The sequence below is a fragment of the Rousettus aegyptiacus genome, unplaced genomic scaffold (genome assembly GCF_014176215.1).
Source record: "Rousettus aegyptiacus isolate mRouAeg1 unplaced genomic scaffold, mRouAeg1.p scaffold_m13_p_11, whole genome shotgun sequence".
Classification (NCBI taxonomy): domain Eukaryota; kingdom Metazoa; phylum Chordata; class Mammalia; order Chiroptera; family Pteropodidae; genus Rousettus; species Rousettus aegyptiacus.
Genome location: NW_023416286.1, coordinates 16,237,512 through 16,261,981, shown reverse-complemented (window position 1 = coordinate 16,261,981; position 24,470 = coordinate 16,237,512). Strand labels below are relative to the sequence as shown.

The following is a 24,470-nucleotide window of genomic DNA, read 5'->3' as shown; positions in this document are numbered from 1 at the left end:
TGACAATTCAACACATAACAATCAGCAAGCATAGACTGGTAAGGATGAGAAAGTGGGGACACTGAGTTCAGATCTGGCCCCTCTTCTCTACAGCTATGGCCAACCTTGGATCCCAGCCAGGGAAGCCTCTGAACTGGGTAGGGATTGGAAATAATAAAATATTATTATTATTGATGATATATATAAGTTGCTAGAGGTTAGGCACTGTTTTAAGTGAGTTAATACCTATAAAGTGCTTAGAATAGGACTGAATAAATGTTAGCTATTAATTCATTTAATCTTCAAAATAACCCTAAAGATAGATGCAATTATTATCACTGAGGCACAGAGAGGTTAAGTTACTTGCCTCACGCCCCACAGCTAGTAAATGGTAGAACTAGAATTAGAACATAGGCGGTATGGCTCCAGAGTCTCACTCTTAACCGCTACACTACAATAATGTTGCATTAGTAAAGTGTCAAAAGGTGACCGAGTTACAAAGTCTGATGAGGACCCATTAGATTTAGCAATAGGAGGTCATAGGTAATCTTGTGAAAGGGAGAAACCAGATTACAGTAGTTGAGGTGGGATGGTCAGAAGAACCAGAGAGTATAGGATACTTTCAAGAATCTTAGCCATAAAGGGAAGGAGAGAGGGTGATAACTATGGGTAGAGAGAAACACAAGATTATGAGAGTATTTTATTAATGGGGAAATTGTAGGTACAGTTATATGTTGAGAGATAATAAATCAATGGAAGTAAAGAAAAGCTGAAAATACTAGAGGCAGAGACCAGAAAGGTCTAGTTGAGACTGAAGCAATCCGAAACTAATACAGGAAGTAATTAAACCTTTCTATGTAAGAATCCAATAAGAAGATTAGCCTTAGACTGGATAGATGACTGACAGATTTGCTTCTGAGACCAGAGGAGGAAATAGGGATGTGTATTGATGTAGACAATATTAGAAAAGAAGGAATCTTGAGGGACTCAATTTTCTCTATGAAATAGAAAATTATAAGTAATGTATATAGTTTGGGACAGAAATCTTGAAGAGGAAACTTTTTTATCAAGATTTTAATATTTGTTTATAAGTTAAATACAGTACAACTCTGAGTAGTGAAGTTTTGATTATTGTTGTCAGGATATGAGAGGAAACTAGTGTGGACCAAGGCTTCTGAGCAGCTCAGAGGTGATGCCAGTGCATAGCTATGTAATTGTCTCTAGCACTGAGGAGGTTGGATTAATCTAAAATTGAGATTATACAGATAAGCAAAACAGAAGAACACTGGGACGAAAGAATTGGGGGTGCCGTTGTAAGAATGGTTGGAATAACACACCTTGGCATCTATTCCTGTGAAGGAACTGAAGTCCAGACTGGCACCATCCAGTATGTGGCCACGAGACATGTGTGGCTTTTGAGCACTGGAAGTGGCTAGTCTGAATAGAAATGTGCTCTAAGTGTAACATACACAAAGGATTCTAAAGAATTTGTACAAAAAAAAAGTAAAATGTTCCATTGATAGTTTTGTGTATTGATTAATGCCGAGCTGATATTTTGAATATATTGGGTTAAGTAAAACATTATGAAAATTAATTAATTGTACCTGTTTCTTTTTACTTTTTTAAACCATGGCTACTAGAATATTTTAAATTACATATGTATCTTGCAATATATTTCTATTTCTAGCACTGGTCTAAAAAGTCATGATATGGGGAAAGGAAGCATTTGATGAACTAGAAGTCTAATGAAGTAAAAAATACATACAGAGAGAGCATGGGAGAAAGAAAGCCAGCAGGAGAGTAGCTGTGAAGAGAACAGGACCATAATATCAAGATTTCAGAAGTGGAGCAGTTTTTGGCAATCCCCAAGTCAGTGTTGTGGCCTAGGAATCAGTTGCTGAAGTAGGAGGCAACGTTCATTGGAATGAGAGGTGATGGAGTGACTGAGCGTCATTAGATAGCATTAACAAGGACAGAGAAGGGGGTCATGTAGTTCAGGGCTTCTCAACCTCAGTGGTGTTAATAGTTTGTGCTGGATAAATTTTTGTTACGGGGGCTGGGTGGAGTGGGATGGTCCTGTGCTTTGTAGGATGTTTGGTAGTGTCTCTGGCCTTCTCCCACCCCTGCCCTCACTCATGACAACTAAAACTGTCTTTTAATATTGAAAGTGTCCCTGGGTGGGGGTGGGGATGGGGAGAGATGGAGGCAATGCAAAATCACCAGATTGAGAACCACTAATATCGTTGGATGCTCTGAGCCCCAAAAGAAAGTGGAAAAGTAATGGTCTTCAGGCAATAACACAGTAGGCAATTGCAGACATCGCTCTCAGCTTTGTAGTACATGGGGTACAATGAACAGGCAGGAACTGATTAGAGAGCAAGATTTCTGTCCTGTTAAACAGTATAGATACAACAAACATTTTCAAAATATTAAATTACTATGATGCCCAATGACCTTTGAATTTCAAAGTTAATTTTCCTGAATTCCTAATAAGTTTTTTAAATTCCAGGCCTTGTTAATAGAGAAAAAAGAATTGTCTTAATTTTATAAGCTTTCTCTTATGTCTCAAGTGAGCTAGGTCTTAACATAGTTTCACTAAAAGCCACGAATATAGAAATGAGGGATGCTATAAGGGCAGTTTTAAGCAGGCACAAAACACTGCTCTGCTTCTGAAACATTGATGAAAATAATTCAGACCTGAGAACCTGCTCCACTTAGCATCAGGTGGGGGTAGCTTGAAGGGTGGGAGCTGTAGTTATCAGAGAGGTGAGTTCTCTCTAGTTCGCCATTTGGGCTGGAACAGCTGGAGCTCCCCATGCATCTGTGTGATTAACTCCGTGGGGTTGAATACCTTGTCGGATACCCCTACTTCCTCAAAATGGTTGGAGATACATAATCTATTTTTATGTTTTTAGTAGATATCCTTGTTTTTAGAGGTAAGAGTATACTGTTTTGAGATATGATTTACATATGATACAATTCACCCATTTTGAGAACATTTCAATAAGTTTTGGCAAATGTATAACCATGTAACAATTAAAATACAGAACATTTCCATTACTCCCAAACATTTCTCACCTCCAATCCCCGGCCCCAGGTTAACTTCTGATCTGCCTTGTCAATGTTTTTTTTCTAGGATTTCAGATAAATGGAATCCTATAGTATGTAACATTTTGTCTGGCTTCTTTTATGTCTTAATTTCCATTGTGTGGACACAGCATACAATGTTTTTTCATCCTAGTTGATGGACTTTTGGGTCGTTTTGTTTTTGGCTAATATGAATAAGACGTCTTTGTGTACAATCTTTGTTGGGGCATGTTTTCATTTTTCTTGATAGGAATGGAATTGCTGGGTCCTACCCTCACATTTTATATTTTTCATATTTAAACCCCTAGTGCTTAACAAGAGTACACATAAATTTCTGCATCCTGCCCCCAAACAAGCTGGTTAGCAAAATTAGCTTTAATTCTCCGCTTTGACACTTCTCCTGTTGAAATCATTGGAATATTTTCATTTCATATCGTTTTTATAATCTACAATTATGTAGACTTCACTTTTTTTTTAACTTTTATGTGCCTAACAATTCTTTTAAATAGACTTACCTCACTGGAATAAAACCTTCAGGAATACTTTCAGAGAAGTTTATGAGCAGTAGACTGAATCCTTGCATGTTCGAAAGTTATTTTGCCCTCAACATTGAATAATATCTTAGGCATAGGGTTCTAGTTTCACAATCCATCTCCTCACAGAATTTTGAAGATTGCAGGTGTGGTAATTGGTCTGGATCCTGAATGTCATGCAGTCGTACACAGAGGAAGAACTAGTCCTGCTAAGTGCTGCTTAAGTCTGTGTGCTCTACCGTACCTTTTAAAGATTCCTTTAGAAATGTCTTGCTTAAGAAAGCTCTATCCTAAGGAAAAAAATGTCTTTTACGTTTCCTCCTAATATACTTATTTCTTCTACCTGGAATTTATTTTTGCAGGTGGTATAGAGATTGAAATTTCTTGCTCTCAAAATGGTTGGGTGGCTCAGTCATTCTTTACTTTATTGAAATGTAAAATTTATCATTTACTAAACTCCCATGTAGTCTTAGGGTTACATTGATCTATGCCAATGAAAAGTTCCTTGACTTAGTAAATTAGAAAAAAAGCAAGCTGCATAACCATATATAAAGTATGGTGCCATTCATATCCAAAGCAAAATCATCCACAAAATCTACATACACACGTGTTTATGTACTTGTCTATGTATATGTTAAATACAGAGAAAAAGTTTGGAAAGTTACCATACTAATTTTACATTTAGGATGGGTAGTGAGATTGGAGTAGAGGGACTCTGGTTTATCTGCATTCAGATTTAACATGAGTATATTTGTATACACAACTGACTGTCAGTAGTAAAACTCCAGGCAGGAATCTTTTTCCCTGGGTAGTTACTTTCTTGTTCCATTGACTGGTAACCTTTGCTACCCAACCTTCATATGATCATCCAGTGCCTCATACTTACATATTTCAGGTCTAACTACATGGAAAAGATTGGTTGGAAGTCCCGATTCCAAAAACTTATGAAAAGGATTCTGACAGTCCAGCTTGGGTCAGGTATCCATTTTGGCCATTCAACCAGGGGGGATAAGCACATGACATGGTACAAAATGACCAGAAGCGATTATCTCCACTTTACCCTTCACAAAGCCAAGGTTCAACTAAGTAATTTCTCCAGGCTAACTTAACTTTTAAGGGAAGGCAGGAGTCAAGATTTTGAATATAGTTGTCTGTTGGACTTCAAAGCTCATGTACCATATATCACATCCTTAAATGTCACTGAAATATTATTATGTAGACATTTTAATTTATTGTATTCATATTGGGTATATAGTTTAAAAAACAACAATTCTATTCTCTAGAGAGAAAATAAATAGAAAATAGATGCTATTATACAAATGGATATATGAATGTAAATAAGACTATGTGTGAGATTTTCAACCACATTCATATTACAGTTTTAAAATTATCCAATCTTACAATGACCAATTACTTATTTGAACAGTTGAGTTGGTAGAGGATCTATGCCACTTAAATATCAGTTCAAAGACATAAAAAAAATTTCATTGGTAGTACTTATGTGTGTGGGGAGAAGAGAACTGTTAACAATATTTAACTATCATGTTTCAAGGGACATGATTTAATAGTGAAGTTTTTATATTACAAAACAAGATTACATGTTAGTTATTTTAGAAACACCAGTGAAACATGAATGACATTTATTAATCATATTCAAGGAACATAGTTAACTAGTTGACAAAATTTACCTATCTTAGAGAAAAATCTTTGCAGAGATAATGTAGGATTTAGCTTTCTGACGCATAGAAGGCAACACCTACTATAATGTCAATGTTAGTGAAAGAGCTTACTGCCACGAATACTTGGGTACCTGGCCAACTCCTGACCTAAGACATACAAAGCCACAACAAACAAAACACCCCAGGAATAAAATCCTCATTCCTTAGCATAGCCTTATTTTTCTTCTGTTGTTTCCATCTCTGTATACATCCGGCACAGTGCTGCATTAGGGCGGCATATAAAAGCATCAGTTTCATCTCCCAACTCTGTTAACTGTTCCAATGAAGACACGCAAGGATAATGGTCTTTTAACATATCTGGCAATTTAGAATTCTTGTCTTGAAGACGTCGAGAACGTCTAACTGGTGTTAGAAACTTAAGCTCTTTAAACATAGAATTCATTTCATCAAACTGAATCTTCTTTTTTACACTAAAAAAAAAAAACCCACAAAATTATTTGCATAATTAAGAAGCATGTTAATATTTTTACTTTGTAGTTTGATGCTATTTGTCATACTCTAACTTATGATGTTACAACCATGTGATTCTCTTATAGAAAAGAGGTACTGCAAGCTCCTTGAAATAAAGAACTTATTCTTTTCTCTATTTTTGTTATAACTTATAAACAGTAGGTGACCTGAATATTTGTAGAATTGGCTAACCGATGAATTATAAAATCTGTTATCAATAGTACTGTCAGTAATGAAATAAAATGATGTAAATTTTTTTTTTCAAAATGGCAATATTTACAGAAAGCAAATACGATATTTAAAAGGTGAAATGTCCCAATGACATTCAATTTGTTTGAAACCTTTCTATTAACAAACAGTACTTCTAATCAAGAAGCAATCTTAAAGATCTTAAAATACCATATTAATTCCCTTAAGTGTAAAAACAAATCATAGCACATGACAGTTTAAGAGCTTACCTTTGCAAGTATGGTGTAGTAGACACATTATATTTAATTAAGCAACTCTCCCTAGTTTCTGTACTAGGGGTTTTAATATCAGTGGTTGGATGTTTTGTTTTGTCATCTTGCTCTATTTCACAATCTTGAAATACCACATTTTCTATTTCCGGGTTTCCTGACTCTAGATTACTACCACCAATATCTTCAAAGTTGACTTCTTGGATTGGTTCCTTGGTTGCACAAGCCTCCTCAAAATTTTGTCCTATAGAAATACATTATAGATTAAGCTTTCAGTCAAATTTAAAGAACAAAATCAGAAAACACTAAAGTATGCATAGTAGGCCAGATTTTCAAAATAAAATAACCAATCCATCTCTTAACCATTACTTTTCATAAGCAAATACTGCTGACAACTATTTAATAAATATTAACTCTCATGTTTCAGGGATTATAGATACAATATAAGAATAACATCACTCCTGTTCTTTAAGTTCACATTCCATGGAAGAGACATATAAAATAATTATAAAACAAGAAAAAGGCTGTAATTGAAGTAAGAATCCATTAAAAGAATTAACTAACTTTGCTATGGGACAGGGAGATGGCTAGGGAAGGGTTCATGAGTGGCATTCATGCTGGATCTTGAAAAATGAGTACTTGACAAGACCAAGGAAGATAACCTTGGTATGAAACTTAAAGAAAACAATCTCTTAAGACAACATTAAAGGGCCAGTGTGCTCTGAATACAGGATAAGGAGCAAGGTCAGAATGTGGGTAGGAGGTGATGAGTTTTGATAGGTAGGAAGGGGCTAGATTGTAATGAACTTTATGTGTAAGAAGTTTGGTAAAAAAAAAAAAAAATGCACTGGAGAGAGAGAAAGATATAATTAGATTTGGTCACTATAAAGGATGGTTTAGAATGATAGGGAATGAAAACTAATAATATGTGATGGTAAGAAGACAAAGCTGTTAAAACAGCCTAAGCAAAGCGTCAGATATAGGCAGTGAAAAGGAAGAGCCCAATATAAGAGTTTTTTCTGAGCTAGGAGTTAATAAACAAATGAATGCATGTGTATATCTCAATTAATGTACATATTAGGAGCAACCCTTCAACAATTTCTTGCTTAGGAGTCTTTAATGACAAAAGAGAATTTTTTTCTTTTTCCTTTCTTTTTGGGAGGAAGAGATGGTGGTATGGGGAAGCAGTAAAGGAAGACGAAGAATTCAAAATAAAACATGTTAGATGTAAAATACTTGGGATACATCTGATAAATCCATTAAGCTGAAAAGACCTCTAGATTTGATTATTAGGAAAATATTAGAGGTTTTAACTAAGATATTTCAGTTAAATGACAAAGTGAATGTAGTTCTTTTAGTGGGAAGAAGTTGGAAGTGGAAGAGAGGGAATAAGAATTATTTAATTCAACAAATATTTATGAGCCAAGCATTGCATTAACACTGGGGATGCAATAATGAGGAAGATCAGACACTGTCCTTGTCTATTAAGTTTACAGTGCAAAAGACAAGGCAAACAAGCAATCAAGTACAATAATACTGCACGGAGAAAAAAACAGGGAGCACAAAACAGATACATCTAATCTAGTTGGGCCAGGAAAGAAAGGTAGCTATTGGAGAATACTCCAAGGGGTAACATCTGAATTGAGGTCTAAAAAATAAGGAGCAATCAGGTTAAAAGTGGAAGACTGGCAAGACCCAGAGGCAAAATAGATAGATAGTATAGTCCTTTCCAGGAAATAAAAAAAACAAGTAAAGAAGGAAATTCAGGTATGTGAAGGAGTGAAAGAATGACAGGCTGGAGTCAGGAATTTAAGCAGTTAAGTGACAGGGCATTTTGGTTGCGGTGTTGAGAATGGATTGAAGCAAGAATAGAGAAGCAGGTAAGGTATGGGGACTATTATTGTAGTCCAGGCAAGAGCTGTAATGAAAGTAAGGGTGAAGAGGAGTAGATGGATTTTAAGAGATGCTTATGAAGTTAAACTGAATTTGACTGGCTGAGGAACAAGAGTGTGTTTGTGGGAAAGGAGTGAAATATAATATAATCCCAAGGTTTCTGGCTTGGAGAGCAGTATGAGTTATTGAGAAAGGGAACCAAAAGAAGGATAAGGTTTAGGGGGAAATGATGTGTTCAAGTTTGGATATGCAGGTTATTGAGGTATCTGAGATACACACAAGTAGTACTCGTCTCTCTTATTTGTCTTCTATTTCCCAATGCTATTTAGAAATAATCTTAATTTGTAAAATTGATTTTAGTTCTACCACTTTTAATTACCTATTTCAGAAAGCCAAGAGTTTTATCAATAGCATTTCTTTTTCCACCTAAAAAATATTCTACCTGCTAGAAAAGGTTCCACTAACTAGTATTACTCTATTAAGGAAAAATAAGATAGAAAACTGAATCAGATTTAAATACTGTTTTCTCTCTTTCCACATCTCTCTAGAGCCAGTAAGAATTATGAGAAAGAAGGCTTTTTAAATGAAATTCTTATTTCCACTTTGCTCTCTTTAGACCTAAGACACAGGAATGATCAACACAATAGGTCTAATTAACATCTGATCTATACAGTTACGAGATTATTTTTTTATCATAAAGACTTTTAAGATCTATTTTTTGTAAATTTCAAATATGCACTACAGTCTTATTAACGGTAGTCATGCTGTACAATACATCCCCATGGCTTATTTATTTTATAACCGGAAACTTCTATACCTCTGGACCCCCTTCACCCATTTCTCCAAGTTGGGTTATTCTTAAACTTTGAAATCCTCCTTGTTTGTGGTATACTAGTCTTTCCTGATTTTTCCTTCTATCTCCCTGACCATTCCTACTCCAGCTCCATCATTAAATATAACTAGTAAGATCAGATCATATAAATCTTCTGTATGTCCCCTGGGGGCATATTTACAGTGACCATAAATTGAAATACTCACTGTTAAACTAAACATACTGCCAATAAAAGATAACCACCCCCACACATGCATAAACATTAGCATATTAACCTCATTGAAGGGGTTTTTTTTGGTAACATGTAACAAAAATGTGTATAACACACTTAGAATTTCAATATGATCTTTGATTTTATTTAAAGTTTAGCCATTGACATAGGTCTCTATATTTTAAATTTATTTTGTCTACTGAAAATAAGGTACTTCTAACTAATCTGGAAAGCAATTTAGCAGCATGTCACATGAGCCGTAAAAAATTCACTGTTTGACTTTTGAAAATTATTCAAAAGAAACTAACCAAATATAAGCAACATGACAGGTGCTCAAATATTTGTGATTGGGTAATATAGTTACAGTTAAAAGCTGGTAATAACTCTAAATAAGGAAACAAATTAGCTCGCATTTATGTAGTGATTTCTCCTCTCTCATCTAAGCTAATTAATATTAATGGCTAAAGTTTAATGAATTTACTATGTGCCACAGAATTTGATACTTATATACATTATTTCGTTCAATGGTCCCAGCAATCTTGAGGAAGACAGTAACATTATCCTATTTTACAGATAAGGGGTTAAATTTCCTGTAAAAGTTTACAGCAATTGGCACAACCTATATCTGAATCTAGAAAACATTTACATTTTATATACTTGACAGCTAATGAATCTTTTATCACCTCTCAATCTACTATTCCTACAAAGAGAATTCCTAAATGAGCTTCTCTATAGCATAGAACAGATGACAGAATTTAACATGTAAAAAGTCTTTAGATATCATCTAGTCACACTGCCTCATTTTTAAGACAGGAAATTAAAGCCTAGATAGGTAAGGTAACTCCCATAGATACTCAATGACAGATTTGGGTTTTGAATGAGACCTCCTAATTAAAAATTCTTTATACTATACAGAACCACTGAATCTCAGAGATATGTCAACAGGACTATGAGGAAAGGTTAACCTATATATTTAAAAAATTAAAAATAATAAAATAAAAAGTTTAGCAAAGAAATTTAGTAAAATCAGAATTCGCCTGAAGAAAACAAAAAAACAAACTTACCAAATTTAACTTTTTCTTGACTCTTCATTGTTAGAATATCTACAATTGCATGTCGCATCTCTTCAATAGGCTTGATTTTTTTAAATGAAGAAAGCAAACCCATATAAGTTTTATATTCTCAGACCAGACATTAACTATGTTGTTCAAGTTGAAAATATTAAAACCAGTAATTATAAACCACTTACTTTGCTATTCAAATTGAAAAACTATGGCTGTCTTTTCTAATTTATACAATAAAAATGAACTTAAAGGAAAGAATTTTATCAGTTTAAACTTTTTCTCCATAATTTTTCTTAAGCCTTAATTAAGCCACTTACTGTTTGCCTGATACGAACAAAATTAGTGAACAAGTAGAAAATTAACATTATTAACATCTATTAAAGAGCTGATTATATTTAAATTTACTTTAAATTTTTATTGTTTACACCTTTCCTCCTACATTCAAGTACATAATTATATTTTTGTTTTGCATGGTATTAAATGCATCTTTGAACAGCTCGTTTCAAAAATTCAACAGTTCACTAAGTATCCATCATATGCCAGGTACTATGAGTACTTCCTGTGTTCCTCTGAACTACCACGCCTGCTAACGCAATAAATTAAAGACATTATATAAAAGGAATATTCTGGCTCATATTCTTAGTTTTAGTACTTAGTCCTGAACTACTCGTCCATCCTGCTTTCAGTTTTCTTGGCTAATTTTGATCCTTGTTTTCCAATTTCTGCTCTAGTGTCACATCTTTCTCTTTACACCGCTGCTTTCTATGAAAACCTTTGCTACAGTTATACATCCTAGTTATACTGCCATAAGCCACCTTAAGTAATATCCCTTCTCCTTCAGTGTAGTAGGGACCTAACAATCCCTTCCAGGTGGGATTCTTTCAAATGCAATTATCCTTTGGCAAAGTGATTTATACATAATAGCTCTTGAGAGAATAACTACTGAATATTTGATTTCTGATTCAGGTGAAAGGTCAAATAGCATTTGTTGGTTTTGTTGGGACTATGGTGAATGGACCTTTTAAGCTTAATGAAGGGCTAAAAAGAATTTTTTTAAACTCTTTGTAAACAATCTCCAAGAATACATTTTTGAGAAACCTGGTCTAAAGGAAATACATTTTAGAAACATTTCCCCATAAAAACAAAACAAAACAAAAAACGAAACTAACCCAAAATCCTCAAGATACAATTTATTCTACCCAGGGTTTTTTGTAGCAAGAGTTGGAAGAGGTGAGATTATGGTATCAAACCACTATGGTGGTAAAAATGTCAGAGAAACTAGTGTATTGCCATTTTCCATATGTGAGCAGGACCAAACATATGGCATATAAATGTGAGTTCATTAAGATACAATCCTAAAGTAAGAGTTCTCTTACAAAGCCATCAGAGCTTGCTAACATTTTAAAGTTAATTTAATTCCATTGGTGTTATATTCAATAAATTTTAACATTAAAAATTCAATTTCCCAGATTTCTTTATCAATGAGGAATGTGCAAAATGACATTTTATGCTAAAATGTTTCTTTCTCCTGGCAAGTTTCATTAAATGTACATTTCAGCTTACAGTTTATCCATTTTCTAAGGTCTGATTATCCTGACTATATAAGCAAGTTTTAGAAGGTTGAGAAACAGCTTTTATAACATGCAATCTCTGTGGCCTTTAAACATTCATTACCACGACATGTATTTCCAGAAATTTTATTGTTATGATGTGTTCCAAATAATCCTGAATCATTTACACTGTAATTAATAAAGAACAGTAAGTTTTTATCTCACCTGAGCTCCCGCCAGAATGGCCTTCTCATAGATTGCAATAATATTTTCAATAGGACTTGTGAGTGATTCAATACGTGCCAGGCATATCCAATATTTAACAAGTTTTTTAGCATCTGGAATATTTTTAATCAGGTCATTTAGTGTGTCCAATATTTCCTCCTTTGGGCATCCCTAAAATATCAAGAAATAAAGTGAGTGATATTTTTTAGCCAAGAAAGTATGAACAATTAATTAAGCTTTCTATAATCAAGATCATTGATAGGGAAAAAGTTGATAGAAAATTATCCATAAACATATTCATATTCATTATCACTTACTCCAAATTTATTCTGAATAGCTAGCAAAAAGCATTATCAGTCCTAAGTACAAGGCACACATACACAAAAGAAATACTAGTTGAGAAAAATATTAGTAAAAAAATGACTAATATTTTATTTGGTCTTGATGTTTTTCCCTTATATATTATGGGATTCCATTTATTAATACTTTATTTAGTATTTAGAATTTTTTTTATCTACCAAATGTTTATGAATAAAAATAGCACGCAAGTTTTTTTTTTGTCAAACTGTCAGGTTTTGATAGTAAGGTTAAAATGAACCTGTAATGGTTTATGTAGTAAGAGCTATATATAGGTAAGTAGTAGGACAGAAAAATTCCAAAGTATCAATAAAAAAATCCCAACTGAGCAGAAGAATCAGAGTTCCCCGGACTGTAATTTTCACTGGTCCTCAGAACTACAGAAAGTTTAAGATGCTCAGGAAGACCAGAGTAAGGTCAGAAATTACACTGTGTGTACTCAGTCTTGCTCTGGATCTTAGACAGTAGTGTGTGACGAAAGCAAGATTAAAGATAGTCAGGAAATAAAGAAAACATTCTGGAGTTACTTTTTATAGTCTGTCAGATTTTGGTCCAAATTGTAAAATTCTACAGTGATGATGTTGAATGAGATTAAGGGATTTTGTTTGCAAATATTTTAACTTGAATTTAATCTATGATAACAATGCCTCACTAATTTGTTATTGTAAGTCTTTGGCAAATTAATAACATCTTAGAGGAATACAGTATTTATTACTCAAGTAAAATTCTATCCCTTTGATATATTTATATGAACTCAATGAAAATGCAGTCCATTAAAAGCTAAAGAGAAACAATCTCACAATTAACATTAAGTCTACATAAAATCACTGACGCAGAGTCTTGGTCAAAAAAGACTGATGATGTAATTTAATGAGATCATATTTATGAAAGTAATTTGCAGCTACAAACTACTACACGAACATAAGCTCTTCTACCTCATTAATCAGGTGAAGGCATTCAGAAAACGTTTTGTTTACTCTTTCAGTAAATAATCTTTGTTCATCTTCTTCTGCCATGGTAGTCCAAAAGGACCCAACTGGTTTTTCATTTTGTCCTTCAGGTTCAGGCTGGGTAACTACTGAGCTAGGAGGCCTTTTCAGCACTCTTCCTTTGCCAGCTCTCCACTCATTCAGACGAGCTCTACAATTAGAAGCAGAGGATAAAGATTACTGTGATATTGCTGATAGCATTGCTAAATAGAAGTTAAAAACATTTCAGGTCTTTAAGTAGTTACATGCTAGTGGCATACACAGTTCACAAATTTGAAGAAAAAAATATTAAACATATCAATGTTAATTATATTCTCAATGACCCAAGAATGAATTTTTAAATGGGAGGTTAGAAAATATTTCCCAATGTTATTAAGCATTTTAACTGATGTTACATGAAACAGCCTAATAAAACAAACAGTATAACTTATGTTGTACTGTTCCACAATATAAACTTGCTTAAATTTGTCTTCATATGACAGAGACAATCCACACCAAAATAGTTCTAAGACATTCAAGGAAATTATAAACCAAATTCACCAATGGCACGATATTGAAAATTAAGATAATTAAATCACACCTACTTACTTTCTCTCTTCTGCAGTTTCTTTGGGCTGAGCCGACCTACAATTGATAGTTGCCTTTGCTATAGTATGTCTGCGCGGGTCAACAATTTTTGCCTTTTCCATCAGTTTGGTATTAGCAGATGAAGCAGGCCTGGCTATAATTTCAGATGTGAGGCTTCTTGATAGTGTCTTATTTCTTTTTACTTCCTGAGAACTGGTTTTGATACTAGATAAAACTGGATTTAATTGCAGTAATTTTTTCTCATGAGGCCCTTTCCGAATTGTAACATTGACAGAGGTTCTACCAATGTCTTGTTTCACAGCGTCCTGGGTATTTATGTGGTGATTTCTAATGGGAGGACGCAAAAGTTGTCTGTTCTGAGGTACAGTGTTCACACATTTAGTGGTGGTCATCGTATCTGAGGCTTTGTCACTTTTCACCATCACATCGTGGGTGTTTATAGGCTGAGGCTTTGTGGCTTTAGAGATAGTGGTAGAAAGTTTCTTTGTTGGTGCAGAGCTCTCATCTTTGACTTGTACAGGTTTTCTAAATGAATTAACCTTAGACTGAACGATCTGGCCACGGTAAGATCCAAGCACGGGTTTCTTGAACGTGTTAGCATCTTGCTTCGGTTTTTCTGTAGTCATTGGTTTCTTTTTATTGTTGTTTTTAATGTGAAATGCTTGGCTTAATGTAATACGTTGACTTTGGGGCTCGTCTTTAATTGGTAACGACTGCAGAGTTTGATTATTATTCTCCAGATTATGTGTATCAATTGTTATATTTGAATTGGTTAATTCATTAGAAGGTTTTAAAGGAATACAAAGTGTTTCCACTGTTATATTATTTTTGCTTCTTGTAGGTCTACTGACATTCTCTTTATCAGCCTAAAAGAGTTATTTAAGACAAATCAATATTTCGGAACTCATTTCTTTCAGAAAGAGTTTAGGAAAGAGAAAGGGGGAAAAGGGACAGTTTATGAGGACTATGGCCATATCTTACCATTTTTGTCTTAAGTTTCAGAACTTTTGTTTCTTCTCGGACCTGACCCTCCAATGTCATCACTCCTTGGTCTCTGCTACTCAAAAAAAAAAAAAAAAAAAAAAATTAACCCTATACCAAAGAGATTTCCTTTGTTGGGGGTGGGGAGGGGGAGGAGGGAAGAGATAGAAAACTTAATAGTTACCAAACTTCATTTTAAACTGAGGCAAGAACTTAAGAGATTTAGCTGTCCTAAGCAATACATATCTATATTATAGGGTTATTAAAAGGTATAAACAAGATTGCTGAAAAATTTAAAGCTATTTTCTTAAAAGTCTTAATAACCTACCCCCCACAGAATATGTAAGCACTCTAAACCATTCCATTACAAGTCATTCAGATAAGTCTTCAAAAGCTTTATTAAGCAATACTTTCTTTGATTAATTTTAGTTTTAACTACTCGGTAAGAGATTTACACTAAGAAAAATATTTAGTCTTCTTAAAAGAAATACAAAATTTTCATACATACACATCTAGTTTAATTTATTAAGAATAAGGACTTTACAAGACCAGATGGCTTTACCAATGAATTCTACCAACCATTCAAAAAAGATTTAATAGCTATTCTCCTCAAACTCTTTCAAAAAATTGAAGTGGCAATATTTCCCTACTTATTTTATGAGGCAATTATTACTCTGATACCAAAACCTGGTAAAAAATAATACACAAAAAAGAAAACTTCAGACCAATATCTCTCATGAACACAGATGCAAAAATCCTAAATAAGATACTAGAGAACCAAATACAGCAACATATTAAAAAAGATTATACACCACGATCAAGTGAGCTTCATCCCAGAGGTATAGGGATGGTTCAACACACGCAAATTGATTAATGTGATACAGCACATAAACAAATTAAAAAATAAGAATCGTGTGACCATATCAATAAAAGCAAAAAAAGCCTTCGACAATATACAGCACCCATTTATGATCAAAACACTTAAAACAGGTATAGAACGAAAGTACCTTAACATAATAAAGGCCACATATGACAAATCCTCAGCCAACATTATACTTAATGGTAAAAAAAAAACTAAAAACCTTCCCTCTAAGATCAGGAACACTATTGCCACTGTTATTCAATATAACATTGGCGGTCGTAGCAAGTACAACCAGGCAAGAGAAAGATATAAAAGGCACCTAAATAGGAAATGAAGAGGTCAAACTGTCACTATTTGCAGATGACATGACTCTCTATATAGAAAACCCTAAAGATTCCACAAGAACACTACTAGAAACAGTAAGCAAATGCAGGAAAGTTTCTGGATTCAAAATAAACATTCAAAAATCTATAGTATTCCTATACTCTAATAACAAAGTGTCAGAAAAGAAGTGGAAAAAATAATTCCTTTTGCAATTGCAACAAAAAGAATAAAATACCTAGGAATAAATTTCACGAAACATGTGAAGGACCTATATAATGAAAACTACAAGACCCTAATTAAAAGAAATTAAAGAAGATACAAAGAAATGGAAAGATAATTCCGTGTTCTTGGATTGGAAGAATCAACATAGTTAAAATGACCTTATTACCTAAAGCATTATACAGATTTAATGTATCCCCCTTCAAAATCCCATCAGTACTTTTTAAAGAAATGGAACAAAAAAATCATCGGATTTGTATGGAAACACAGAAGACCCCAAATTGCCAAAGCCATCCTGAGGAAAAAAAACGAGGCTGGAGGCATCACTCTGCCCGACTTCAAATTATACTACAAAGTGACAGGAATCAAAATGGCATGGTATTGGCAGGAAAACAGACACACGGACCAGTGGACCAGAATCAAGAATCCAGAAATAAACCCATATTTATATGGCCAAATAATTTTCGACAAAAAAGCTAAAAACATACAGTGGAGAAAGGAAAGCCTCTTCAGTAAACGATGCTGGGAAAACTGGAAGGCCACTTGCAAAAGAATGAAACTAGATTGTTGTTTATCACCACACACCAAAATTAACAAAATGGATTAAGGACCTGAATATAAGACCTGAAACAATAAAATGTATGGAAGAAAACATAAGAACTAAACTCAAGGACCTAGTACTTATAAATAAGATTTTATGAATTCGACCTCAAAAGCAAAGTAAGTAAAAGTAAAAATAAATGAATGGGACTACATCAAACTAAAATCTCTTGCTCAGCAAAAGAAACTGTCAACAAGGTAAAGAGACAACCATCTGAATGGGAAAATGTATTTTCAAGCAATGCCTCAGATAAGGGCCTAATATCCAAAATATACAAAGAACTCACTCAACTCAACAACAAAAAAACACAAATAATCCATTCGAAAAATGGGCAGAGGATCTGAACAGACACTTCTCCCTAGAGGACATACAAATGGCCAACAAATATGTGAAAAGATACTCAGCATTGCTAGCTATTAGGGAAATGCAAATCAAAACCACAGAGATACCATTTCACACCTGTTAGAATAGCTATAATCAACAGAACAAGTAATAACAAATGTTGGAGAGGATATGGAGAAAAAGGAACCCTCATACACTGCTGGTGGGACTGCAAATTGGTGCAGCCACTATGGAAAACAGTATGGACGTTCCTCAAAAAACTAAGAATTGATCTACCATATGATCCAGCAATCCCTCTAATGGGTATTTACCCCAAAGACTTGAAAACCCATAATCAAAAATATATTTGCCCACTGGATGTTCATAGCAGTATTATTCACAGTGGCCAGGACATGGAAGCCACCAAAGTGTCCTACAATAGATCATTGGTTAAAGAAGCTGTGGTACATGTATACAATGGAATATTACTCAGCCATAAGAAAAGATGAAATACTGCCATTTGTGACAATGTGGATGGACCTTGAGATAATCATGCTAAGTGAAATAAGCCAGACAGAAAAATTTGAAAATCACATATCACATATATGTGGCATATAAACCATAAATGCAACAAATGAGCAGGACAAACAGAGACTCAGGGACATGGACAATGGACTAGAGGCTACCAGAGGGTAGGGGGTGTGAGAGGAGGGGAGAGGTAGACAGGGTAAAGGGGGTCAAATATAGGTTAATAGGGGGAGGGTGAAGTGGGTTAAAGGGATCAAACATATGGTAGCTGAAGAAAACTACACTTTGGGTAGTAAACACACAATAGAATATACAGATATCAAATTATAATGTATACCTGAAAAGTATATAATTGTATTAATCAATGTTATCCCAATAAACTTAATTTAAAAAAAAAGAATATGGACTTTAGTTTCCAGATGGCATTGCACGTAGAATGCAGACCCAAAGAAAATCCCTCCTCAAGAATTTGACTTAAACTAAACCTCTCTTTTTTTCTAAAGACAGACTGCTTAGTACAGGCCACGAGAATCTCTTGGCAAGTGAAGGGAAAAGCAGGATCATTCCATGAAGAAAAAAACAAGGTCAATTAATTGCCATTGAATCTGAGATAGATCCTAAGTTCGGAGATGTTTAAATGTGAAAAAATCACACATTTTGGAGTCAACAAAATTTGCTGACTCCACAGTTGATAATTTTGGTTCTAACACCTTTTACATCTATTTGCTCAGTCTGCTTGGAGGAGATGTAGCCTGTGTTACACATTTTGAATGACAGCAGAGAAACATCAAAACGTGCCACTGAACAGGGTATCTTGGTAGCTATCTTTTGAGTATAGGTGCCTTCTGTCCCTTCCAGGCATTGCCAGAGGTCCAGAGCATAGACATGTTTCCCCAGTTTCAGCTCTTGCAGTCACTACCTGAGGGCAAACAAATACTCCTCTTGTCTGTCTAGTGTGAAGTGGGAGATGATGCTCAGGGTCAACCTACCAGGTTGCTCCCAATGTGGTACCTTCACTAATTAGGCCCCTTATTGATCTCAGTCTCTGTTACATCTGGGCTTATAATGTTCTGTGATGTTATCTCACTGAGAAAATTAGAAGCACTCTTAACAAGAATTAGTCTATCTTTCCTCCACCAAAGACTACCTACCAGACTATCTGCCTCTGTACCCACATACTCTGCCTTCCCTCCTAATATAAGAACTGACACCATGCTGATCTAGAGTCAAACTCTCCATCTGTGTTCTCCTTCTTTCCTACTCAGGGACTTCGTTCCTCTGATTATTTGCTCATTCTTCAGCATCATTAATTTGTCCCTCTACTAGGTCATTTCCATCGGCCCATAAACTTTATGTATCATACCTCATTTTATGCTTTAAACCTCACATTCCATTTCAGCTACTGCTTCATTGCTCTTTTCTTTGTAGCAAAACTCAAAAGGAGATCTGTAGGTGCTGTCTCCGTTATCATATTCTATTCTCTTCTCAGCTGTGCCTATCAGGAATTTGTCCCCACCATGCTACTGAAACTCCTGTCATCCACTTCCATGTTTTACATACAACTCATGGTCAATTCTGTCTTCACCTTCCAACAGCACTTGATAACGGATAGCTATTCTTTCTTTAAAACACTTTCTTGGTTTTGCTACCAGATCACTATTTTCCCTCTTACCTCAGTAGTCCGCCTCTTTCCCCTAACCTTGCTGGGGGGCTCAAGGCCACATTCAAATTTTAAACTTTTCTTCTGCCTTTTTATTTTAGTTTTATACTTCTCAGGGAATCCTCTTTTTTGGTTAGTGCTAACAGAATTCTAGCATTTAGTCTTGAAATTGCTGGCCTTTCTAATTGCTAGCTAGAAATTCTCAGGATGAACAGAAAGACTCTAAAATACAGAGAATAAATTGGCGGTTGCCAGAGAGGAGGAGAGTGGGGAGACAGTAGAAATTTGTGAAGGGGATTAAGAGGTGCAAACTTCTAGTCTTAAAAGAAGTCGCAGAGATATAATGTACAGAATGGGGAATATAATTAATAATATTGTAATAACTTTGTGTGGTGATAGGTGGTAACTAGACTTAGTATGGTGATCATTTCATAATGTATAAAAATATCAAATTATTATGTTGTATACCTGAAACTAATATAATATGTTAACCATAACTCAATTTTTTTAAAAGATAAAAATAAGATGCTTAAACCTTTAAAAAAAAAGATCTCAGGATAATATGGAGTATCCCCACCTTACTCACATGTCCAATGTGGAGACTTTAATGGGAATATATAGCCTTATCCTATCTTGTTGATCAAATTGCCCTCAGAAGGGTGATCTTAAAATATCCACACTAAAGACTGTAAAATATAACTGTTTAATTGTGAAAAGCTGCTACTCTGATTGGTTGTCTACTTAATTTGTTGCTCAAGCAATAGTATTTAAATTGACACCTGTTTTCTGAAAAAAGTATAGTACTTATGGGGTTTCTTGGTAAAACTAGAGTTTTAGAATTTTTTCTTTCTATTGTGTGTAAGAGTATTATATACTCCATGACCCTGTTGATTTCCTTAATTTAGTAATCATTGTCTTATTTGAATTAATATTCTTTGCTAATTCTCTAGTAATCTCATTCCACCTCTAGATTTTCAATAAATATCATCTATACATTGACAGTTTCCAAGCTTATATCTCCAGTCTCAATCTCACCTCTGAACTTCAGACACATAACTATTTGACATTTCACTTGATGCCTACTGGTACCTCAAACTTAACCTGGTCAAAAAAGAACTCCTAATTCCTCCACTCCTCCTTCAGTCTTCCCGTCTCATGTATCACTATCTACTCACTTATTCAAATCTCAGATCATTTTGTTTGTTTGTTTTAAACAAAGAATGTGGGATTTGTGAAAATGTTTATTCCAAAGTAAAGCAGCTTATTAAAGTTAAAATTAAAAAAAAAAAAATTATTTGCAAATGCCAGACTTTAAGTTGCAGAATTCTATATAGTTCAAAGAATGTCCATATAGTCTTTACCCAGATTTGCCTATTGCTAACATTTTATTCTACTTGTATTATCATTTGCACTTTCTAAACATGTGTATGTGTGGAGTATATACAATTTTTCACCTGACCCTTTCGTGTTAAGTTATATACACGATGGCCTTTTATTCCTAAATACTTGTGTTTATTTCCTAAAAATAGGGATTTGATTTTCTCTTACGTAACCACAGTATCAAATTTACAAGTTTACATTGACATACCACTTTAATCTACTATTCATATTCTAGTTGAAAACTGACTCAATGTTTTTTACTGCATTTCCCTTTCCACTACAGGATCAGGTATTGAATTTAGTCGTCACATCTCTTTAGTCTCCTTTAATTTGGAACATTCAGGATCATCTTTAACTCCATTCTTTCTTTTATATCCCATACTTAATTGATTACCAAGTCCTATCAGTTCTATCTCCTAAATATAAGCACTTTCTACAATAAGGGTGTGAAGCATTCATAATGAAAAAACATATCAATAAGTACCTAAGACAAAGAAAATGCAAATTAAAACAAGACTTAAAAAAACCTAAAAAACCCATGAGGATAACAATGATGTTGGGAGAAAATTAGGAACACCAGGAGAATAAAGTATTTTAAGAACCAGTCCACTGTTGTAAAACCACCAAGAGATCATGAAATGGTAGCGACACTTATTAGACTCTCATATTCCAGGCACAGCATAATGCACTCCCTATCTCATTTAATCCCCAAGAAAAACACCTATTATTATCCCATTTTAATATAAGTAAATAGACTCTAAGAGCCATGTAACTCGAGATTACACAGTTGTAGTGGCAGACTTACATATTCCAGCCCAGCAACTTATCACTCGTAGACTGCACAGAAAGAGCCTGGAAGGATGTTACTAGCAGTTATCTCAAAAGAGTGAGGGGACTTTTGATTTTCTGCTTTATATACTTTCACAAGTTGTTTTATTGTACTATTTTTAAAATTTTAACAAAACAATACAACTATATTCCTATGGAAGACTGAGCTAAAACAAATGATTTCCAAACATTTAAAAGGAGGGTCACCTCTTAAAGAACAATACTCCGCCCTCCTCTCCTCCCCACGAACAGACACATTCACTAAAACCTTGCTAAATTATAGAAAGACTGGCTTTTGTAGCACTATATAAACCATAAGTCAGTATTTTGGTAAATATATAACTTTGCTTTAAAATTAATTGTTTCCTCTTAAAGTGTGAATTAATTTACACAAGAAATGATCTAATACTGTATCATCTGAGAAGGTAGCCACTAAGCCACATGGCACTATTGAGGTCTTAAAATATGGCTAGTCCAAACTGAGATATGCTGAAAGTATAAAATACACAGATTTTGAAAACTTAGTACAAAAAAGAATGTAAATATTTTTTTAAGTATTACATGTTAAAATGGTAACACAAGATATGTTGGATTAAATATTATTAAAATTCATTCCATTGAAAAATCTTTTTAAATATGGCTACTATAAAATTTTAAATTACTCATGTGGTTCACATTAATTTTTATTGGACAGCTCTAATATAATTTTATGAGTCTGAAAAAAAATTTGACCTCACCTGGATATTTGATTTTCTTGTTTGCATGCAGAAAAAGTTTTTCTTTTGAGCAGCTGTTCCTTGAGTTTTTGTTTTCTTTGTTCTAAGTAACAAAAGAGCTACAAGTTAACATTAGTTACAATAATTTCAAATAAATATTGACTGAATGAAGATCTTGCTTCGAAAAATGTTCTACTTATAATCACATCTTCCATATAACAGAAAATTTCCCAATTCAATATTGCCTTTGAGAATTAATCCCATTTATAAGAGGCTGTTACCATAAAAGGTCCCCACCACCACTCTGCACAAGAATCATATTATCTACTCTCTTAAAGCGGAACACCTGAAGATCATTTTCAACATACGGTTACTAAAAGCCAAACTTTAGGAAACCAAATAGTAGAGATGAGATACTCACTAGACTCCAAATTCGAATTTACCAGAACTGGGTTGAGGGAGAATTTTTCTTTTGTTTTCCCATGTGTAGGCCAAAGAAATAACAATATTACTTCTGAAAACCTAGCCAACCCTAAATTTATACAATGTCGCGGGCGTTAAACTGCGAGCATCAGCTGAGACAGCCCCACCCCTCCAGAAAATCGCTCCCAACTCAGGAGGGCGGACCGCCCCGCGCAGGCGCAATCGGTTCTCCGCGCGGACGCTGGTGGGCCCCCAGCCTGCCCGCGACCGGAGCCTGACCGACGCCCCCGCCCTAAACCGAGTCCCTGACCATCAGCCAGTCTCCGCCGCTAGAGGGCCAAGTCCTGGCGGTAACGACCGTACGCTAGGCTCTCAAGCCGCACAATACCACCACGGAGCGGGCACCACAATCAAGAACACAGCTACCAGAAGCCAAGTGACCGTTAAGGGTCTCATACGACTGTCGGGGTTGATGCAAGTCTGCAGACCCAAGGCCCTGGCGGCTGATCCCAAGCTGCCCGCCCTCGGCCACCACCTGTTCCTCAAAGAAACCACTTGCCCGTCGACTCGCGCGGATCCCGCCACTGCGGCCCTCACCTCTGAATGCAGGATGGGTCCTCTGACTCAGGTGAAGCTGCAAGTCCGAGGGCACGGCAGGGGTGCTCATCGCAGTGCGGGATAGGACAATACGTCTCCGATTTAACTGCCTCGCGATCCCTCTGCTTGAAGCCTCTGCTCGCTGCGCTCGCCGCCAGGGGCTTGGTTTTCAAGCGGCGCGGCCGCCGCCTCCGCCCATTGGTCCCGGCGTGAATTGAATGGGCCAATGAGCGCAGGGGGCGGAGCCTGGGCTATGGTTGCGGGGCGGGTCCTACGTCTTCGGGTTTCGGTTGGGGCTGCTCCCGGCTGTCCGGTTTTCAAATCAAAAAACGCTCTTCGTCCTGGACCTGTAACGTGGTAGGAGTCGCCTTGCAAAATCCCTGCTATGTAGCAGTTAGGACTTGTCTTTAGATGTTCACAGTCCATTGAGGAAGGCAGATGGGAAAAGTGTTGTTTAGCTGCTCTTATTAACTTGGGCGTGTTCACTGAGGAGGAAGAGAGTATAAGCCTGGACTGCGGGACCGAGGGCACGTGTATTTTACCTTTCATAAATATGACTTTATTGCCGCATATGTTATTATCTGTTTCACAGATGAGGGGACTGGGTCAGAAGTTATTTGAACACCTTTGCACAGTTTGCAAAGGGGAACTGAAATTAGGGTGTCATTTCGTTTATACTACGCAATAACCAGATACAAAAAAGGAGAATGGGATAAAATGAACATAGACTCTTATCTTATAATGCTCCTGTGAAGATTAAAATAACATCTGTGGTAGACATGTTGTGTATTTGTGCGTTTAAATGTGCTGCCATAATCTTTCAATTCTCATCTAAAAATATCATATTCACAAAAGCCTAGCAAACACCCAGTCCACAAGACAAAACAAAATAATTCAGAGCTAGGAAGATTTTGAGGGTGGGAGTAGGGGAGAGCTCGGGAGTTCTGGGCTGTGCCCTTCTGGTTTTAAGCACTGGGTTCATAGTATTTCTCCACCGTGGGGATAGGTGTGTTATGGCTGGGCAGGACTGGTTCAGCCTGGATTTAAGCCAGGAGACAGCATGCAATTTCTACCT

At 35.4% G+C, this 24,470-nt stretch overlaps 1 protein-coding gene across 3 annotated transcripts; it reads right to left on the bottom strand.

Moving 5' to 3' along the window:
* Positions 1-4,007: 4,007 nt before the first annotated feature.
* On the bottom strand, positions 4,008-23,565 carry CKAP2 (cytoskeleton associated protein 2). Of its 3 annotated transcripts, none has more exons than XM_036228522.1 (9): positions 23,396-23,565; positions 22,392-22,494; positions 14,937-15,015; positions 13,956-14,821; positions 13,314-13,518; positions 12,022-12,192; positions 10,247-10,316; positions 6,247-6,490; positions 4,008-5,748 (listed from the first exon to the last, which is right to left on the bottom strand). In XM_036228522.1, the coding sequence occupies exons 1-9, from the start codon at positions 23,463-23,465 to the stop codon at positions 5,493-5,495; spliced, it is 2,064 nt and encodes a 687-aa protein (XP_036084415.1). In that variant the 5' UTR covers positions 23,466-23,565; the 3' UTR covers positions 4,008-5,492. The 3 variants fall into 3 exon arrangements, with proteins under 3 accessions (XP_036084415.1, XP_015986881.2, XP_015986882.2); XM_016131395.2 differs by having other exon boundaries at positions 22,397-22,478; XM_016131396.2 differs by having other exon boundaries at positions 14,937-15,012; positions 22,397-22,478.
* Positions 23,566-24,470: the final 905 nt, after the last annotated feature.

Coding starts and splice junctions, on each gene's coding strand:
- CKAP2 (XM_036228522.1), bottom strand. CDS start 23,465: ATGAGCACCCCTGCCGTGCCCTCGGACTTGCAGCTTCACCTGAGTCAG. Junction 14,822..14,936: donor TGAAACTTAAGACAAAAATG/GTAAGATATGGC, acceptor TAACTCTTTTAG/GCTGATAAAGAGAATGTCAG. Junction 13,519..13,955: donor GAAACTGCAGAAGAGAGAAA/GTAAGTAGGTGT, acceptor TTCTAATTGTAG/AGCTCGTCTGAATGAGTGGA.